Source organism: Lepisosteus platostomus, chromosome 2, assembly GCF_059453375.1.
Source record: "Lepisosteus platostomus isolate fLepPlt1 chromosome 2, fLepPlt1.hap1, whole genome shotgun sequence".
NCBI classification, from domain to species: Eukaryota; Metazoa; Chordata; class Actinopteri; order Semionotiformes; family Lepisosteidae; genus Lepisosteus; species Lepisosteus platostomus.
The window spans coordinates 29824255-29845589 of NC_142612.1; the positions used below are offsets into that span (position 1 = coordinate 29824255).

General features: G+C 38.5%; 3 protein-coding genes across 4 annotated transcripts in view; 2 read left to right on the top strand and 1 right to left on the bottom strand.

The window, feature by feature from the left end:
* Window positions 1-779: 779 nt before the first annotated feature.
* On the bottom strand, window positions 780-7896 carry zic5 (Zic family zinc finger 5). Its single transcript, XM_088604534.1, has 2 exons — window positions 6168-7896; window positions 780-2865 (listed from the first exon to the last, which is right to left on the bottom strand). Exons 1-2 carry the CDS (start codon window positions 7207-7209, stop codon window positions 2420-2422), a joined length of 1488 nt encoding a protein of 495 aa, XP_088460660.1. The 5' UTR covers window positions 7210-7896; the 3' UTR covers window positions 780-2419.
* Window positions 7897-11906: 4010 nt separating this feature from the next.
* The window catches only part of pcca (propionyl-CoA carboxylase subunit alpha), a 189861-nt gene continuing 180432 nt past the window's right edge, over window positions 11907-21335 (top strand). The window contains exon 1 of one of the 2 annotated variants that reach the window (XM_088604503.1): window positions 11907-12172. The gene's annotated coding sequence lies outside the window, so the exon portion shown is untranslated. The remainder of the gene's footprint in view (window positions 12173-21335) is intronic. The other variant, XM_088604512.1, reaches the window with a different exon arrangement.
* On the top strand, window positions 13609-18088 carry zic2a (zic family member 2 (odd-paired homolog, Drosophila), a). Its single transcript, XM_088604544.1, has 3 exons — window positions 13609-15261; window positions 16582-16745; window positions 17039-18088. Exons 1-3 carry the CDS (start codon window positions 14286-14288, stop codon window positions 17231-17233), a joined length of 1335 nt encoding a protein of 444 aa, XP_088460670.1. The 5' UTR covers window positions 13609-14285; the 3' UTR covers window positions 17234-18088.

Below are 21335 nucleotides of genomic sequence, written 5' to 3' on the forward strand. Positions count from 1 at the left end.
CATGCATTTGTGGCTTTGTGTTGTCCTGCCTTTCAAAAGGGACTTCATTAAGGAGCTATAAGTTTTCCCATTGATTGGCGCCTTCATTTACATGCCTGTTATTCTACTTGGTGTGTTGTTATTTGTCGACCTGCCTGGAACAAACGTATTTTCATTTTCATTCCCTCCTAACAAATCAAATAGAACATTGTTTTTTGAACAGTTAGCTTTTACATGTTGGGATACATTTTCTTCTTTTAAAAATATATTTTAGTCCTATTGTAATATACATATATATTTTACTTCTTGGTCTCGTATACCCCAGGTGTCAGATTTGGTGGGATACGTGCGAGTCTTTTCGTGTAGGCGGTTTCAGAAAGATTTAAACTTATTCTTGTAACTACTACTGTTAAATTTAAGGTTGAAAAATAAATTAACGAAATAACTGTGAGAAAATAAAGTTTTTTTATAATGTATACATATATGTATTTTATAATGTATATATAGTGTATATAGTTATATATTTAGTTGTTTGTAGCATCAATTAATTGTTGCTTTATATACAATGTGTACATATACGTATTAAACATATTCATATTACATTGAAGCGTTTAATTTCAGAAGTGACTGGTTTTCGAGCTTTCTAATGTTGTAGGTCACCACAAGTGTTACTTTAAGTAACGGGCAATATATCTGAATGGCAACAAGGCGAATAACTAATGCAATTTGAGACTTAATAGTTTTTCATTAACGGAATCATTTGAACATGGTTTTGCGAAACGGTATTTAAACTGACAATGTATGAAAAACAAGTTTTTATTTTTAAGTGTCTGATTCCATTTTATTCAAGTTTACCACGTTGTCATCTTTTACCACAAACATCACAGACCTCCACAATCAGAGCTGGTTCATTTTTTTCTTTCAAAATCCACAGTGCCATGCACCTCGACGATATACGAAGTCATTACGCCACTACTACACTGGGCATGCGAATTGCTTTTCACATTACAGCTCATTCAAGTAAAAAGATAATATTCTTTTACAGAACACGTAAAAAAGACAAAAAAAACATCACGACGTCTCACCAAAATTAATATTATTATTCTTTGGTGTATCTGTAATTTTCGAACAATATTACGAGAGCAAATAAATTACAATTTACAAAACAACAGCAACATTAATTAACTGTAGCAAAGACTATAACACCCACGGCCAACAATACAATTATATACAAATCCGTCAGGGATAGGCCTGTCAATTTTACATCTTTAGGGTCTCAAAGGACAAATTAGTACTCTTTAACGAGTTTGTATATTTGATGCTATTTTTTCTTCATAAAATATATCTGTGTATATCTTGTAAATACAACTGTCATCTAAGCGTAATTATTGGGCACGTTTCAACAACGACTGTACCCCTTGTGTTTCTTCCTTTTATCGCAACAGGCCTTAACGCTTTCCTATCGATGAAACAAAATAGAATGGCGACTTCGCCATAAAATTCAAAATTATTTTTTTTCTGTGTAAAATAATTTTGAATATTGCATGGAATGTTCTCAGACGATTTCACCTTTAAAATGATCTCGGATTCTCTAAATAATTTGCTGCTCTAAGTGACATTAATGCAAAGGAATTAAATGATAATTGAATAAATGACACTGGTCTATTAAGATTCTCTGTACTTATTGTGCTGTGGACAGATTAGACACTGATGGATTGGACAGGTTAGATTTTGAAGGTTTGTGACAGAGTATGATGACATCATATGGACAATGTCATCGTAACACCATTAATCAGTGATGACTGAATCATGTTAGTTAGACTAAGACACACCACTTTATTCTTGTGGTCATGTATATGTACACCATTACAGAACATAGGTATGATATATATTATATACTGTATATATAGACACATCATTTAACTTATTTCTCATGTTTATTAGAATTTTGATTAGAAATATTTTTGTAGTCATAGTTTTTGGTGTTTATCAACTATATTTCTGAAAGTGAATCCTTCTGAGAAAGATGAATAACCGGAGAAGGGGGTGTGATATTTGGAACCCAGCGTTCTTATTCAATGCATCTTATTTTTCAAACGGCATTATCATCAACACAATTAGCTCCCATTGTTCACTACAAGCCTTTCACGCACAAGATCGGTCTTTTTTTTTTCCAAAGGAAGTAAAAAACACAAAAAGTTTTTCTCGGAATATTGGAAATTAAAACAGTTTGTGTCTTAAGGGGGTGGGCAGGGGGTTTTCAAAGTGTGAATTTGTTTGTTTTTTTGCTTCACCACTCTGCGTCCACTTATCGGTCCCCTCTGATCCACCACCCTGCAGGCTGATATGCTTATAGGTAATCCCCACTTACTGGCCACAGCTTTATGAAACAGGATAACATCAATAAAAAGTTTATTGTGTTGTTCAGGGAATGTCAACATCAGAGCATTGTCCTTGGATCTGTGCTTCTGTAAGAGTCCTCGTCCTCGGAGTCTGAAGTTGGCACGTCGCTGGGAGGGGTGTGGAGGTTGTTCGGCCCTCCGCTCCCCTGGCACACGTACCACTCGTTGAGGTTGGTAACCTGAGGCGAGAGGGTTGTCGATCGACTCCTCGGTGGCTCGGAGGTCGGGGAGAGGGGAGCTCCGAGTGTATTCGATGCAGCCTGGTACGCGGAGCCGGTGTTGGCAGGAGGAGGCGGGGGGGACTTGCAGTGAACCTTCATGTGCTTCCTCAAGGAGCTGGGGTGCGTGTACGACTTGTCACAGCCTCTTACTTTGCAGTAGTAAGGCTTGTCACTCGTGTGGACGTGAGAGTGCTTCTTCCTGTCACTGCTGTTGGCAAATTTCCTGTCGCAGCCGTCAAACTCACATTTGAATGGCTTCTCCCCTAAAAAAAAAACAAAAGCAAACGCAAAACCCATTTGGCATTAGGACCCCAAAGGTTTCCTTTAACATCTTATTACAATCATCAGAAACAGAGTCAATGCTATGACCTGCAAAGAAGAAGCCAAATTAAAGGTGCAAAGCATGGCTGCAACAAGGGCCTTTTACTCTACTTGGGTCCACTTTTTAATGGGTATTGGTAAGACCTCCTGTCAAACCCTGTTCTTAGTTCCCGTTCTTTCAACAAATATATTGATATCACCTACCCACTGTTGTACTATGGAAACTGGAATTCTAGTGTGTCAGCTGCACTTACCAACACCACAGCCCTGGAGAATTGACTACGCAATGTTTTTGAATGGTTGTGTTAATAAATGGGTGGGCACATTTGTAGCCATGGAATAACAGGTGTTTCTAGGCCATTTGCTCGTGTTTTCTTCAGAACCCCCAATGTGCTTAGAACCAGAAGGCTCCAAGGTTTTGAGCAATTGATTGCATATGCAGAACAAGAGCATGTATAGTTAGTTTACTGGCTAGCACATCTCCCACCAGACCAGAAAAGGAGGATTCGTTGCAAGGAGTGTCTCAACACTGTATTACAAACATGATCATATTGGAATGCCTCCCCCCAGCCCCCAACATCTTCTGGAGAAAGACTCTTTCCACTTTTAAAATCAATCTGTTTAAATGCTTGGAAGTTCGTTAAAGCAAATGGAATTCAATTCCACGGTTCAAACGGTCAGATCTCTTCTCTTCTCTTCTCGCCGAAAGAAAAACCGTAAAGAAAAACCGTTTAAATTGGAGCTTAGAAACGTTATCAAGGACATGTAATTTGAGCTTCTTCCAGGCATGTCCATAGCTCGCCAAAATTGCAAAGGGAATCATTAAAACAATTAACAACAAAAATTTCCTTATTAATTGATGGCGTTATTAATTTTAATAATTAAAACAGAAAATTGTTAATTTAGTACGAAATGGTTGGTACATCATTAAAACTAGCATTACATATCTGTGTCTGGTATTGTGCCGTCCCACACATTCCATCTACTGCTTCTATGCTTTAAAACCCATAACACTTCCAGCATAATTGTTTCATGAGCTGTTCAACTGATAGTGTGGTTGTCAGCGCACCCTCGGGCTTTTCCTGTTTGGCATACCTTAATCGTATGACACTTCTTTACATGCAATCCCTATGCTGGACATAACCGCGTGTTTCTGGTGTGCGGAGACAATCGCAGAGCGTAGAAAGCTTTGCTTTCTTGTCTTACACTTCCAGTGTAAAAATATTTTAGCTTGCGTTATTAAATGCTTCTACCTTCTTCAGTCCTTCTCAATGCCATCAGCACGCTCCTCATTCTACCCACTCCTCCGCTTTTCCACACAAATAACCAGATAACCTCTTTTGGTTTTCTTCCGATTATAATCAATTTGCCCACGTCTGAGTTGATAATAAAACGGCACCAACACAATTAAAACAATAAGTAGAATATTGTTTTTTTTTTCAAATCCTGCTAATGTATTATTATGACAAGACACTATAGAAAACAATTCACTGCAATGCGCCACTGCATCTTCCTCTGTTTTGCATTAAAAGATTTAAATCGATACAAATTCGATGGTAAGTTTAGAGTTCATTGTGTTTCAGAAGGAACAGGAGTAAAAGGGATCAAAATAGATAAAGTACAGAGCACAAAAGCAAACTAATATGCGGGCTCGGACGAGTCTCCATGGAAGTTTAAATGTCCAAATTTCAACTGTATTGTCGTTTTAATGTAACTTTCTGGTGACATGACACAATGTGTGTCAGAACAATGACTGGTCGCTTCTGAATACGGTGTCAAAAAGACATGTGGTCTTCAGACTGTCCGAGAATGACATAGACGCTTCTTGACAAAACAGGAAGCTTTAAGCTGTTCCATGCAGAACTAAGAAAAAAAAAAATAACAAAGTCTATTCCCAGTACAATAAAGTCGAAAGCAAATCTCATTCACCCTCAGTAGCTTGTTTACGCTGCAAAAGCTAAGCTGCTTTCCCAAAGTGCTACTTTCAGCGTCTACTGCAGGGAACTGGGATTTCTGCAGCACTGTACGCGTTTCGAGCAAAGACACTGACATGCTCTGATTGCCGTGTTGGTTTTTGCGTGAGCTGAGATGAGGAAAACAACTTGGTTCATAAAATAGGCCGCTCTGCAACGCCACGTTCACCCAACAGCAGACTATTCGCTGTCTAGTCTAGCTACTTTATTGCACGAAACAAAAGTTCATCTAGGGTATTTAATGTAGCACGGCACCAGCCCTCTGCATGGTTACATTAAATCATAATCCAGTTATTCGACTTCGATGTTTCGGGTTTTTTTATTTAATTAAATCTTGCTATAAATTATGTAAACATAAAGACTATTAACAATTATAAACATCTATACCTCTTCAAGGCCTGAAATGAATCCGACTTGCAGGCCACTGAGGGGCTGTGAATTTGATTCACGACGGAGATTTCTGGCGGAAAACATTCTAAATCGTCCATAATAGTAGCCTACATTAAAGTGTTTAGGGAGTTTTTATGTATATGACAACGTTATTTACAAAGAACATGTATTATTATTAATTATGTTTTGATTGTTGTTTTAAATCAAAATCTAATATGAAAAATGCAGACCTTTGGGAAAATTGAACATTAATCTTTTTTTTTTTCCGGTTCCGTTTTTCCTCTAAGTTAAATATTTAATTTTCGGCGGCTTGTTTGCTTTAACATAAGGCATAAAGGAGTCAATTGGTAAATTCGCTTATACGACTGCCTTGCAGTGACAAAACAATAAATCATTCGAACAATTAAGTAAGCCGTAAGCACCTAAACATTCTCCAAGGAATAATATCCGTCCGTAGCGATAAATTCTGACTAGACTCGCATATCTCACGCTTCGCGTACAGTGTCGCAAAGAAATAAAACTTAGCAGCTGTGATCTCGAGTTGTTTCCTGGCTATTTGTGCCATTCAGAATAAAGTAAAATAAATAAATAAAGATAACGCAACGGTCTCTTCAGATTCGAAAATACGCTGGGTTTATAGACTTTCCTCCGATTCTGTTCTCTTCTTACGTCAGAATACATATAAAAAGTGGGAGTCGGTTTCATGAAGAGAAAAACGAAACAGTCTGGAAAATAGATCGCCTTCAAAATAAACTTAAAAACAACTTTCATGCACACACTCCAGCGTGTGCGTGTAGGCCAATTTTTGTTTTATTCTGAGATTTAGTTGAATTTTTCTTTGCCTGAAAAAGTGAAAGCAGCCGGAGCGCAAATATACTGACCTGTGTGTGTCCTCTTGTGTATCTTGAGGTTTTCCGAGCGAGCAAACACTTTTCCACAGCCAGGGAAAGGACAGGGAAAGGGCTTTTCTCCAGTGTGAACTCGGATGTGATTTATCAGTTTGTACTTCGCCTTAAAAGCTTTTCCTTCTCTTGGACATTCCTCCCAGAAACAAACGTGACTGCTCTGCTCTGGTCCCCCGACGTGTTCCACCGTGACATGGTTAACCAGCTCGTGCATGGTGCTGAAAGTTTTGGAGCAGGGCTTCTTTGAAGTTTGTTCTTGGTCAATCCATTTGCAGATTAACTCTTGCTTGATGGGCTGCCTCATGTACCTCAAAAACGCCCCCGCGGCTCCGTGAGGACCTGCCGCGATGTTCACATTTAAGTTCATGGAGTTGTAGCTGTGGAGGGAAGAAGGTCCGTAGTGCTCTGGCCTGTGACCGAAGTGCTCTGGCCTGCCATAAATGTCCCCCGGAAGACCCAAACGCATCTGCCCGTTGAGAGCGTGGTGATGGGCACCTGGGGCAGCTTGTTCGTGAAGTCCAGAAAAAAGTGGATGGGCACCACCTTCCGAGTGCCCGTAAGCACCTGTTGGGGAAATAAACATGCCATGGTGATGAGGGGAGGAGGCGGAACTATGCTGGTCGCCAAGTGCATGCATAGCAGAGGCTGAAAGCTCTCTCCTGAGGATGTAGTCCCTGCTGGTTGTGTAGCCTGAGTGGGGGTGAGCCGCGGGGAAGCCAACTGTAGTCTGTGCAGAAGCGAAAGATGCCGCGGTCTGGGCTTCAGGGTGGCTTTGAATGGGCTGAGATGGACTAAGTTTGAGAGCATTTGTCTGTGCCATGTGCTCAGGTCCAAATGGAGTGAGTGCCACTCCAGGGTCGTTGCCCATCTCCCCAGGGTGGAGGTGGGCATGGTGAGAGTGAGGGTGATGCCCCCCTATCCCCGGGAAGCCTGTCATATTCTGATGAGGAAGGGGTTGAGTCGCTGCCAAATCCGCTAATCTTAGCGCCGGATTCCTCTTGCTCAAAGGGGGCTCCATAACTACACAGTCAAGTCCATCCACACTCACTGGTATTGTTTTTCCCCACTACACGCCTTCCAAAACATTAATATATATGTATATAGCGGTCTCTATAACTTCTTTTGTCCTGCCTCTAACTCTGCTTGTTCCTTTTCCCACTCTGTCCTCAAGCGATTGGCAGAACATACAACAGTTGGAAGACACAGTGGGGAATAGAGTTTAGAAATGGCACTGCGGGTATTGGACGGATTTCGGTGACTGGCAGTTAGGAGAACGAAGCGATTGGCTGCCTTTCAGCGCAGAGGCACAGCAGGGATCCGCCCCCTCACTCTCTTCCTCACTGTTGTTTCAAAAAAGTTGTACTCGCAAAGTTAGCGGCAAATCTGTGTGTTTTTCTTTTCGCTGATAGTCGCACACATGGATGTAATCAAAGATTTACAAATAGGGCGTGTAACTAGAAATGAAATTCTAATCTTCATGTTTGCGTTTACCCCTTTATTTTGCCTACTGACTGCAGAAAAGCAGGCTATAGAAATACAATTACATTAAGGCACAAAGATTAAAAATGCGGAGCGTGAACATTAATATATTTCAATAAATTTGAAAATATTTAGTGGCCCACTGAATCTCACATCAGTTAACGATCTTTCTTAGAGCTGTATTATCGTACTGTATATTTGTTTTGATCAAGATACAAATCTTAAAATGAAGTACAGCATTCAGAAGCAGAATCTTTATTTTTTAAAAACAGGTAGTATGTGAACATATATATGCATAAGTACAGTCAAATAAACACGAGGTTGTCGACGACATCGTTTCACATATCTGAGGACAGCATTCTGAATCATATAATAATTAGCTCAGCCTCTGAGAGACGACGAACTTGCGTATTTTAAAATTCACTGTTTCTGAAACAGATCTTTGTTTCGGGCTTTTACAAAATCATATAATCAATTAAACAACACTGTGAACAAACACGGAAAACATTTTACTTTTGTGGAGGTTAGGCGTAGCAGAGTGGCTTGTAAGATTTAAGAATTGTATTTGTATGTCTAGAAAATCTCTAAATCTAGATAAACTTGCAAAGAAGAGTAAATTACCTTAGGTTTATAATACCTAAGCGATATGTGTACATCTGAGGGAATACTTTTAAGTATATCCCGAAGTTCAAACTTATTGCAGGGGAAAATAACACCTGAAAAAAACCTTTAGATAATTATGGTGATAATATGATCTTATTTATTTGTGTAAAATAAATAATTGAAAAGGGGGCGTCTACACCTGTTTAAAATAATGTGAAAAGTAATAGCAAATAACAGGGGAGCTGCTGATTCGAGACATAAACGGGATTTTCGCACTTCAGCTTTTTATGTAGAAAATTAAATGTTATGACCTGTAGAACGTTGTAGGTAAATTCCTGCATTTGATCTCGAGAATCGAAGAAGAAAATCAACGGGGAACTGGGGAAAGTGTGTTTATATATTTCATTTTGTTACTCAAGGTGATTCCATCCAGCTACCAAAATGCTCTATTTGGATCTCATACAGTCTCATTGATGTTTCAAGGAAAGAGATAGAAATACAAAAACAAACATGTGTAAACATATCGAAGAACTGCAAAGTTTGGTGTAGATATGATTTTATACGAAGCCTTATCTTAGAGCTCCAGTCTAACTTAGCGTACAGGTCCCATCTGCCATTCATTCAGAAAACAGAACTATTTACCGTATGTTGCTATATGCGAATCAGCACCTTTTACTTTTAGGTATTTGTGCAGAAAGTCGTCTCTGAAAACCATATTTATTTTTCTTCTGAAATGCAAGTTTTTTTTATGTTGTACTTTTAGGGAGAGTTTATTACTTTATGCATGAATGCTGAGGCAAAACTTGTAAACCTGAGTATTGCTGGGCTTTATGGTATCAGCACACGCCTCCTTGTAGAATCCTTGTTAAACACAGCATGATGTGTATCTGTCATCGATTTAATATGTCTTAATTCAAAGACACCTCTAGAATCGATTCATAATAGTCGACAAAACAAACCCGTTTATGGGTGGGATCGGGTTCAGAGTGTTGAACACTAATGTACACATTCTCCAGGAAAATAAATGTTAAATTCATACCATATACATACAAGGCCTATAGAATACATACAAGGTTTGGGAATTAGGCCTTTGAGAATTAAAGATATGCAACAGATTACAAATACTTAAGCAATGCTTTACAAATTCCTGTTAATTCTCGCAACGCTTTATGTTCTCAGACAGAATACAATCAACACAAATTACAATAAGATTTCAGCTAAGTTTTATTCTAAAAAATACTTGATTTTACATTTTACAATATGTGTTCCTAGGCCTACATCTATAAAAAGTGTGCGCGAACAGATGAATAGCTATTATCAGTCATAACTATCAAGTATACAGTGGTCAGATAATGTCTGATTGAGTAGCTCGATATTCATTCAGCCAGCGGATTTTTATTTTCAGTGTTTTAACGAATATAATTTTCTTTCTATATGTATATATAACATTGTATCACACCCCAAGTCCGTTATGTGGAAAAAAATACTTAACTGCACCTTAGTTACGTACTTGACTAGAATTCAAATACATATGACCTAAACTACATCCACACATGAAAATAAATATGTGTCTTGGAAAATGTATTGTAAACTAACTATGCATACTTAGACGCATGTATTATTAAGGGACATTTTTTAAAAAGAAAGTAAAGGACCTCATCTCAGTAGGTAGGTAATTTTTAGCGTTGCGTTGTATCAGTGATATCTTATGATATATGATTATTCGTCTTCCACATTTATATTGAAACAAATTATTTCTGCTTTAATATGGGTCTTAACTCCAGTTCTACATTAATACACTGTGTACAATTTGACTATTATGAAAAATATAATGTTTAAATATTATAGAGCCATTGGGTAATACAATGCGTAAGACAAAAGAGCAACACAATCACACCAGATGCGAAATTTACACAATCTCATAACTTAAAACCATGTAATTTGATATGTTTTGAGGTTTGTTGTGTTTTCCGTGTTCCGACACTCGTTTTTTAAGTTGTTTCACTTTCTGTATGAATGCGTCATAGGAAACACAAAACATGACCATATCGAAATCATCATTAAAGCGCTGCAGAGGTCTGTAGCCTCTACAGTCTTATTTCGTAAGCCACGTTTCCACACGCATGAGTACCCATCTTTAATTATTGAACAAATACTCGAGTCTTTGAATATATATATAGGTAATTAATGTTCACTTAGTAGGCTTACCTGCTTTACTATTTCACCTACTCAGTACAGAAAATTGTTTTATCATTTGCGTAATGTTTTTAAAGGTGATATGAAAGAAAGACGGATAAGGTTATTGTTTGTTGATATCAAAGTCACACCCATACTGGAAGCTAGCTCAACGTTTATACCGGGTCATACATCATGATGTCCATCTTTGGCTGCTGTGTGTGCAACACACGTGTTCCTCTGTATAGACTACGTGCTCCTTGAAATACATATTATTAAATAATTTCTGTCTGACTATGCACTGGATTCTATTTTGAAATGTATTATCTTCTTCATTGCGTCTTCCCACCTGAAATTCGGTATTTATAAAACGTCGTGCAAAGGACACCTGCGACGTCTTTTTCCACTTTGAGGTTTTCTCTTAAGCAAGACATCATGAGATCGTGACTGGTATAAGTAAAACGTTTTACGTTATCAATTATTAAAAAAAAATAGGTTAGGCTTAAGGGTATTGCAGATTCAGACAACCTTAACATATACATAAATATGTTCTATAGTCTACAAATAAGGGCTCAGCAACCGGGTTGAGTCTTCAGGGCTTATTCGCACAATAACCTAAACAATACAGCATAATACGGTGTTTCTTTAAAATAACACCCTCTTGTTTTCCAAGAATACTTTCCAGATTTAACAGTTTTCTACCCATCGGTATGGAACACCGTGTCTATCTGAATTCGTAATACAACTTTCTTATACAATGAGGTTTTGTTAAACGGTTTGTTTGCCCGAGGAAACCTGCAAGACAACATATGTGGTCCTTCACGGGTCGTAGGTCGCGCGCCCTTGAAGTACCCAAGGTCGCTGGAATCAAAGTAAACTGCAATGCACAAGCTTGTTGATGATCTTGTCGAATTTATGAGTTTCTGCGCTAGACTTGAGTTACAGCTGACTCTTCCCAGTCACTTCTGCCTCAGCTTTACGAACCTGTAGCAAGAGGCGACATCGTCCCCTAGATTTTAAAATTAACACGCTAATCAAATGTCATATTTTATGAAAAAGCTTAACAGATTTAAAAAAAGAAACATTCCACTAAATACGGTTTAGTCCTTAAAAAAACAGTAAATCGTTTAGAATGGATATTTCATGCGTGTAATCTTAAATTAAATAGTATAGCGGTAAAAGACGTTACGTTTTTTAAATTATTTACCGGTCAAATGAGAGTCTTTTCCTCTTGTCTCTGTTGTTGGAACTGTATAGGCCTTCTGTAACCTGTTGAAATGCTCGTTTTCAACAACGGTTTAACTGCCATTTTCCAGGAAGCTGTGGTGAAAAGAGAATTTCTAGCCAAAGCTTTTAGAGCATTTGCGTTTTCTTTCTCTCACAGTCTTTTCCCCCCTCTACCCAGTGACATAGGGGAAAGGGGTTTTGCGGTTTTCCAGTGAAATAAAACACTTCTTAGAGGGGTCGGCAGACGTGGCTTTGAACTTGGATCAGCTCCTATGATTCCTGCAGAGAGGGTAGAACTAGAGTCCTGAAAGAATAGTACAGAATGTCCAGACTGCGGGGCTTCAGACTGGGGGAGAGAGTATTGCAAAGTTTTCATGTTTTTGCTTTTCTTTTTGCCTCTGGCAGATTACTGCTAAAGGGGAAAACGGTTTGAGGCGGTTGGGACAAGTTAATTTCGGTCTGGGAGGATAACGTGCGGGACGCGAAAATCACAGAAAGTAAGTGTACGTAAACGTTTTCAAAACCTGAGGTTTTACAGGAGAGGTTGAAGCAAGATGCTTTTGTTCGCAAGCGTAGCAGTCGGGTATGGTTTTAAAAGTTTGTGAATTGAAAGCGCTCGAACATAACATTCCAGCGTGATACCTACATAACAAACACCCACAAAAACACAACACACACCAGCCTAATTGAATTATTTTAAATACGTGGGAGTGATTAAGGGAGGGGGGGCGTTCCATATTATTGAGAGCACATGCACATTTTAATATGGGAAAACGTGTGGTTTCAAACTTAACAGCTGGAGGTTGTTCTCGAAGCTTTTCAAAATATGTAAAAATTGTGGGCCTCGTATAGTGTTGATTGTGTTAAAGTTAAACTGTGGTGCATTTTAATTCCTCAAACAAAGATTACAAAAGGTGAAACAGGCCTGTATCTATCACCTACCTATCTGATGCCACTATATGCAGAAGTTTTGAAAATCAACATGCTGAGAGCAACATCCTTTAAAAAAGATTATGAGGTGTTTTCTGACCGATCATCTTATATGCATGCGTCTGTGTGTGAAAGACTTTATGGTACATTAAAGGAAGAGGAAGTATAAATCAACGGGTCTAGGGTAAGACTACGTTATAACTTTAATTATTTAAAACATTTATTTGCCTTGGCATTTACCTTACTTTTTTTTGTTTACGTTGATTAAAAAAACATTTTTAAGTGTTCGCTGAACAAAATCTGTGTAGCCTGATGTTGTGTAAGAGCTCGCCATTTTTAAGAATTGCAAAACAATATGTACAATTTTTAACAAAATAAGTTTAATTAGATCAAACAATTTAAAAATGTTTGCTTGGATGAAGGGGACATGCTTTAAGAAACTAAAACGCTTGAATATTTAGGTTCGTTTTACTAGTGATGTACCAAATATTTACTCGTCAATCCCATTACACTTTTATTCATAACTATATAATTATTTCAAAATCCAGTGTCACAATGTTCATTCTTTTTAAATTGAAGTAAACAATAAATATTATTTTCCGTTCATGTCATTCTGGATAAAATAAAAATCCCTATCCGTTTTGTCCTAAACAAATATGACTTCATTTCGCATTTTATGACATTTTATTGCAATTCATATTCTCGGTGTGTTTTAGTTAACGTCAATAAATTGTGTTGAAAAGTACTCTATTCTTTATTATTCTTGACAAGCATTGAAGATATGTTCTGTTGTAATTTAATTGAACAGCCCACAATATTATTGACGGTTCTTAGTTTGAAAATTGTAATAATTGTAATAAACAGGTCTGAGGAAAACTCATCAAGAATTATTATAAATGCAGTGTTAGGCTGTCAGTGGCACCAAAAATTTAAAACTGATTTTCAGAGATCATAACCGATAGTGTTCTTCCCTTTCTTTCTCCTACAAGCCCCTACTAAAAAGTAGGCGGTAATTATGAGTGGAAAATGGCGAACTGCGATTAGTGGCTGAGGGGGTACCTGGGATTGGAGGGGTACCTGGGATTGATGAGACTCGGTGACCAATGAGAAAGCGGCGAATGAATGACCGGGCTCCAGTTAAAGGGGCGTTAGAGGAGGAACTGCCAGTCCACTGAGAAAGAGACCCTCAGAAATAAACACAGACAAACGAGAGAAATAAACACACCAATCGGAACAACAATCCGAGATGCACCAAGGACCAGCATTCCGTGTTAGGAAGATCTCGTAAAACGATCCTTAACTCTTCGTATCTGAATCGCTGGTGTCTACAGGTTTTGGAAGGAAAAAAGACGCTAAGGGATCTTTCTACACCTTTTCATGGGGATTCTGAGTTTGTAACTTTACCACATGAAAATATATAGCAGTACGTAATAGGAGAACCGCTAGGTTGTTTTTCAGCTACAGGACTACCGCTACGAACTTCGCCTGATGTGGCGTTTTTCGCTTAGGGAAGGCGAGACTCTTCCACATAAAGGCTAGGGTTTTTTTTAAAAAAAACTTTCTTTCCTAGTTCGGAGGCTGCTTTGAAGTTTTGACCTACAATCCATACGAACATTGCTAAAGCATATCCATATCCAATTGGCTATTAGCTCGAAGAACACTTATCGATTGACTGAGAGAATGTTGTTGGACGCTGGTCATCAGTTCCCGGGATTGGGAGTTGGCACGTTTGCCAGGCATCACTCGGCAAGCGAAATGCAGGACAGAGACTTGAGTTTAGCACAGAATAGCTTTGTTGATTCTGCTCATATGGGGGCTTTTAAACTTAACCACGACCTCTCTCCTGGACAGAGCTCCGCTTTCACTTCACAGGCTCCGGGTTACCCCGCCGCGGCTTTGGGCGCGCATGCCGCCCATGTCACCACGTACGCGAGTTCGCCTTTTAACTCTACAAGGGACTTTCTCTTTCGCAGCCGCGGCTTCGGAGACTCTTCTCCGGCGACCAGCCAGCATGCTATTTTCGGTCCCACCGCGGGGTCTCTTCATCACTCCCATACGGACACTCAAGGCCACATACTGTTTCCTGGGATCCACGACCAGCACGGAACCCACGGCTCTCCAAATGTTTTGAATGGACAAATGCGTCTTGGACTACCGGGGGAGGTTTTTGGGCGATCGGATCAATATCACCAGGTATCCAGCCCGAGGACCGACCCTTACTCTGCAGCCCAACTCCACAATCAGTATGGTTCTATGAATATGAACATGGGTATGAATATGGCAGCTCACCACCACCACCCGGGCGCTTTCTTTCGCTATATGAGACAGCAGTGCATTAAACAAGAGCTCATCTGCAAGTGGATCGACCCGGAGCAGCTGAGTAACCCGAAGAAGAGTTGCAATAAAACTTTCAGCACAATGCACGAGTTAGTCACTCATGTGTCGGTGGAACACGTCGGAGGACCCGAGCAGAGCAACCATATCTGCTTTTGGGAAGAATGTCCAAGAGAAAGCAAACCGTTCAAAGCTAAATATAAATTGGTCAATCACATCCGAGTCCACACGGGAGAGAAGCCGTTTCCTTGTCCATTCCCTGGATGTGGCAAGGTTTTCGCTCGGTCGGAGAACTTGAAGATACACAAGCGAACACATACAGGTAAATATTGACCATCTTTTTTTGTCGTTTTTTTTTCTTCGCGTTGAATTACTTTACCGTTTAGCCGCCTCGACTTAAAATGAGTGTAGAAATATTTCATCCTCGCGATACAAGTTGAAAGCAACGAACTTTGCTGTCAGAAGGAAAATATAAATCCCTATACTGTTAACGGCCTAGCAATTGTGGTTATGGGAGTGTGGTGTAATTGAATGTTTCGACTTTAAGGTCTAGTTATAAGTAAAATGTGTTTTTTCCCCCCCTGGCAGATTGCGAGGCGTAGATTTACTCAATTGGATTGAAAATGGTAAACAAACGGAAGTCTAGTTCGGATTACGCCTTGTCTAGCCTAGAATAAATGTGCAATGTTTTGCAACAGTTTGTTAAATTATGTAACAGTCTGTCGAGGGTTTGTGGTTCATAAACTTTAAAACGGGTCAAAGGCAATTTAAGGACTCTGGGTTTGTAGCGAATCGCGTGTGCGGAGTAGTAATAAATCATTCCTGATACTAATTTCATACGAATGTATCCGTTTGTAATGGGCATGTTCTAGCACCAAAGTTACGTTTTATTAGTGCGGCTATTTTAAAATATTAACTGTAAAATTAAGGAGATGTTTACTTTCTGGAATAATAGGAAATTGGAGGCCTTTTGTTTTCTTGCGTTGCAGTGGGTGACAGGCGAGCCATAACTACGGTTTTAAATGTAGTAGAATCGTTCAGTTTGCGAAGAGGTTTCAGATGATCTAAATGCTAATGTAATTCTTATTGTTTCCTACTGAATAGCGCGCATTAGCCTTTTAAAACACTCCGTAAGAATAATTTATTTTCGTTGAATTAAAGTAATTTTAATCTGGCCATCGTTTTCGAAATTAAGCAGCTAAATTTTGATTTCAGCGTCCACATGGTTTTTTGAAACTTTAGACCAAAAATGTCTGTGAGGGATGAAGTAATTTGTTTTCAAATACAAATGTGATTTGTTCGTTTTGGGCGGCGCTACCCTCAGGTGTTAAGGTTAATTTTCATCTGAAAAGGAAGTAAAAGGTGCATTTCAAGTATTGTTTAAGGGAAGATCGTGTGGACTAACAGGAATCTGAATTATCCTATAGGGGCACCTTTTAAACGTTATTGATTTATTTCAGTACGTTCTATATCCATTTGATTTAACGGTATTTTAGATTTTATACACATAATTATCAGTTGTACGGTTGGCAGCAATTTATTCGGCACGGTTCTTTACGGCCTTAAATTTTTGAATTGGCACCATTTATTGCGACTTGTAATTTAAATAAATTTTGACCCTTTTTTCTGCTTCTTTTTGTAGGTGAAAAACCTTTCCAGTGTGAATTTGAAGGCTGTGACAGACGTTTTGCAAATAGCAGTGACCGGAAGAAGCACATGCATGTCCACACTTCAGATAAACCGTATCTTTGCAAAATGTGTGACAAGTCCTACACTCACCCCAGCTCTCTAAGAAAGCACATGAAGGTAAGAAGAAAAATTAACACCACCATCTTCGAAAGGTTTCTAGCTTCCACGTTTGGCCCTCTTTATTGAATTGAGCAGGGCATAAATAGTGGTTGTGTATGACAACCATATTAATCTCTCGAACCGGTGCGTTGTGTGTGCGAGTATAATGTCACTCGGTATTTAAAATACTGTAGATCTCATTTTTATTATCCCTAAATCACAAAGACGTTATTTGATTTAACGAGCTTTTGATTCCCCCCCCCCCCCCCCCCGTTACTTTCTAACTCGAATTGTAATCTGTGCTTTTCTAGGTTCACGAATCGTCTCCTCAAGGTTCAGACTCTTCGCCAGCAGCGAGTTCAGGCTACGAATCGTCTACACCGCCCGGCCTTGTTTCCCCATCGACTGAAACCCAAAGTAACACTAATCTGTCGCCAGCTTCGGCAGTACACAATAACAACGGCCATACCAGCCTCTCGTCCAATTTCAGTGAATGGTATGTGTAGGACAGTCTTCAAAGCCCAGAACAATTTTGACAGAACTTGAAAAACATCTTTGTGTACATATAAGGGCCGCCTGTACAAAGGAGTCACACATAATGGACGCTTTCATATTATGCGATAATTGAAATCAGGAAACTTGTATTGTGAATACAATAATCGACCGAGGAAAAATATCATTTGGGAAAATTTCAATATAATGTAAATAAGGCTAATGACAGTAAAAATTACGCTAATAAAAATGCCACTCCTACCCCATGACTGTAGTGAATTGTCAATCTTTGGTGTATAGATGTTCCTTCAATGGTAGCTATTTCTCTAACTGGACTTTTAAACTAGTGCACATATTACAATAATAACAGGAAAATCTTTTGTACTATGATGTTGACTATTGTGATCCCATTATAAAACCACGTGATTGTAACTATACAACTATATAAACTGGAAACAGTGCCAAAGTTAACAGTTAACTCCATCAGACACAATGTTTGCTTGTGAATGTATATTTTCGTTAGTTGGTTTCACTTGTGATGTTTTGTGCTTTGCAAGTTCAAATTGTGAAAAACTATTTGGGAAGATTGTGGGGAATCTAAACGTTGTGCCGTTAATTTTTCTGTAACTACACCCTTTTGTAAATATCCGCTACCATATTTATCCATTTGTAATTAAATTATGGTATTTACTTGCTACAGATGAAACAATATTTATAAAGAATGTTTCTTAACTATAAATATGTACAATTGTGAGCTAAACAGGAATTGTTTTTTGAGGTATAAAACTTGTTTTCTCCATTTCTTGTGATACGTTTCAAGAGTTTTACTGCATACAGAAATATAATAAAAATGTGTTGCAAGTGTTTAATTATTTTCCGTTTTGCTTTACTTATTTCTTGAAGCTATTGTGAAAAATGACACCCTGTACATGCAGGAATGGGCATCCGTTAAGTACAAGGGGAACATATTGTAAATGTAGGCGTCACGCATATATTAAATTGCATGTTAACCTAATTATAACTTAAACCTCGGGACTTAAAGTTGAACATAATGCAAATGCGGTTTCATTTTTTTCCTCAAAATCAACTGAAGTGATTTTAGTACAGTTTTAAAGTTCATAAGCGCACGCGAGATCCAGGTTATTCCCTTTTGATTATATTTTTCCTATTTTTTTATCCGCCAGGGACTGAACAGATTCGCTATAGAAAACCGATATTTTTTACAGAGAACATTTCATTCATAAATCAATTAAAACCATCTGTCATTTTCTGATCCTGAGCGTTGATTCTAATTGGGAAAAGTGGAAAGCAAAGTCAAATTAGGAAAGACCTTTTAAAATAAACAACCGTGATCTTGCGAGCTAAAAATTGACAAGGTGAAGTTAGGATTGCAATATTGAAGTGTCCTGAAAAATTCGGGCGTTTTATTACCGTCTTTGTCGTTGACGTATAAAATATCATAGCGATTTACCTTGGTCATACACACAGCTTTAAGAATAAAGACGTTCCCGGTGTAGGCTGCAGAACTAACAAAATTGCAGTGCAACAAACTATTGAACTTGGAATCGAGAACGGACAAAACTATTTAATAGGTCCTGGAGTGGTCTCAGTAAATTTGATTACAGATCAGACGAAAGGACATGACTACAAAATGGGGAACAATGTTATTCATTTCAACAAAACCTGTAGTGATTTGCAATGTGATGCAGATTGAAATTGTAGCCTAATAAAAACTTACATACACACGCAGAAACAAAAAATACTCAAGCTAACTAGCTGAGAAATGTTGTATCCAGCCGTGAGAGAATAAGTAGAGGTGTTTTTTTGTCTAGCCTTGAAGTGGTCTTAATTCTCAAATTCTAATTTGGAGTTATTTTTTATATATTTGGTTTGCTGTTTTTATCTGTGGTCTTAGAAACCGCCTGTCAGTTCATCGAAGGCTGACTTTGCGACGCAACATCAGGCCACGGGAGCTTAAATGTCTTCTCCAGCAGAGCTTGGAAAGGCAAGACCGGGGTCAGCATTTCCTTGAGTATAATATATGTACTTCTAGTTTGACGAAATGGATACCCTATTGTCTGTACAAAATACTCAACTGGAGAACTCAATCCTGTTTAAGACCGAAGTCCTCTACAGCATGTTAGGCCTCTAAGGCTGCAGTTAAAATACAGGGTTTAGAACCGCGCAAAGATGAACTTGAACCTGACTCTGACTACGGATAAAACACTCATATTCTGAGCGCACGCAGCATTGCCTATAAACGTGGATGCACATATAATGCGTCATTGTAGTGAAACATTTTGTGTCATTTATAGGAAAATAGCTTTCTATTTCATGCGGACTGTTTTCTGTTTGCTTGTGGGTTACGCAGTTGTACTTTGTGCAGTAGGTGTGTAGACAGACTTGTTACTACCATGCTTTCTCGCTCATGTTCAGTTGTCAGTCTAAAACGTCACGGTTTTATTTATCTTACATGGGTTTGTGGTTTCATGGTGTAATCAGTCTTGTAACCAAGAACAGAATGTTTTAAAATGGTATAAAGGGCAAGAGGCAGATATTTGCACGAGTATCATGTTAACAAATACAACCGGTTCTATGCTTCTTTGCAGCACTCATTTTTTATATAATCCTGACCTGACATGATCGAAATGACTAATATAAGTGTCTTTGTGTATGGCTATATTGCATATATGAAAAAATGAAAAGACATACTTAGAAAACAGGCAAAGATGTGTATACCTTAATAATACTGATATCTTATTTGTTATGACGCTGCTGCTGTAGGTGTGTAGAAAATTGAAAATCCGCCCGGGGGTTACAATCAAAGGAAATAAGGAATGATAGATTGACAAAATTCTGTGGAAAAGCTCAGCTGCCTTTCTGGCGTTCAAGTGTGGCCGCGATTTTAACTAGAAGGAGAGACTGTGATTTGGACTCCAAGTTCAATTCCCTCTTCAATGAAATAATGAAAACTACCGTTTCGGAGTACTTGCCAGCCAAACCAAACGTGCTTCCTGGCTTTATTTATTTGTTTTAGTTTTAAAGGGGATATTTAAAACCTTTCGTGTCCTCCCCTCAAAAATGAGACATATTGTAAAACCGTTAAAATGTAAACATATTATCTTATCTCGTAGTGCGTAGTTTGAATATCAATGCAAAATACAACTTTACATTTTTCTTAAGGGTTGCTGGCCTTATGCAGTATGTATTACCACAAAACCCAAGAAACAACCGCCCCGCAATAAAATAGATTTTCTTCCCTTAACTCAAAACACTCGTTTAGTGTTATCACATGTAAATGTGGTTAGCCTTACAGAAGCCACATGGTGCATTAAGTCCCTTTTTAAAGCAGTTGTTACATTCATCGTCAAGTGTAAATTGCATAAACGACAACAGTACGTGACAGGTATATGACCATTAAAACTGAGCATAGCTGTCTCGAGATAGTCGCAGGTCTTAATTTTGAGCACAATAATAGAAGTAACAACAGTAATAATGAACAACTTTTTATAACACGAATAAAACTTCTTGACGTCCAGTTCACAGATAAAGACCCGTGTGTTGGCCAAAAAATCGGAAGGAGAATGTTCGTCATGTGTATTTCAAAACAATTATAATCGTAATTGTTCAAAGTTTGGTATTTTAGTAATATAGACAATATTATTTTGTCGTTTCATGGTAGACGATTGTGCTTGATATTAACAGGATATACTGGAGGATAATGCAAGTTGCTCTAGTGGAGTACATGTCTGCTTAGTAATTGTTTTTGGACTCAGTTTTTTTCAGACTCATTTCGTCGCGTTGTGTCACAGTTTGCTTGAGAGTTCGGACCAAACTTACGTAGATCGGCTCAGAGAGGTGAATTTCCGACCGTACTTGCTTACGTGTGAACATGGCTACCGAATTTCCTTTATGCACGTTTTTGGGGCGGCATGCGGTAAATGGTGGCTGTCTGACCTGTTTGGATGAAAATTATTTGACCTGTAAGGAGAGAGTGAAAGGTCAGCGCCACGCAGAGCTTCGATGCCTATTCGCTCCCGGCACATGCTGTTATGATATTGATCCATCAAGAAAGATAAACATAAAAAGCTGAACTCTTTCTCATGAATACCAATT

Bases quoted from the DNA above. Each gene is read 5' to 3' on its own strand.
- zic2a (XM_088604544.1), top strand. From the start codon at position 14,286: ATGTTGTTGGACGCTGGTCATCAGTTCCCGGGATTGGGAGTTGGCACG. The intron at 15,262-16,581 runs GTAAATATTGAC...TTCTTTTTGTAG, and splicing joins ACACAAGCGAACACATACAG to GTGAAAAACCTTTCCAGTGT. The intron at 16,746-17,038 runs GTAAGAAGAAAA...GTGCTTTTCTAG, and splicing joins CTCTAAGAAAGCACATGAAG to GTTCACGAATCGTCTCCTCA.
- zic5 (XM_088604534.1), bottom strand. From the start codon at position 7,209: ATGGAGCCCCCTTTGAGCAAGAGGAATCCGGCGCTAAGATTAGCGGAT. The intron at 2,866-6,167 runs GTCAGTATATTT...TTTTTTTTTTAG, and splicing joins ACACAAGAGGACACACACAG to GGGAGAAGCCATTCAAATGT.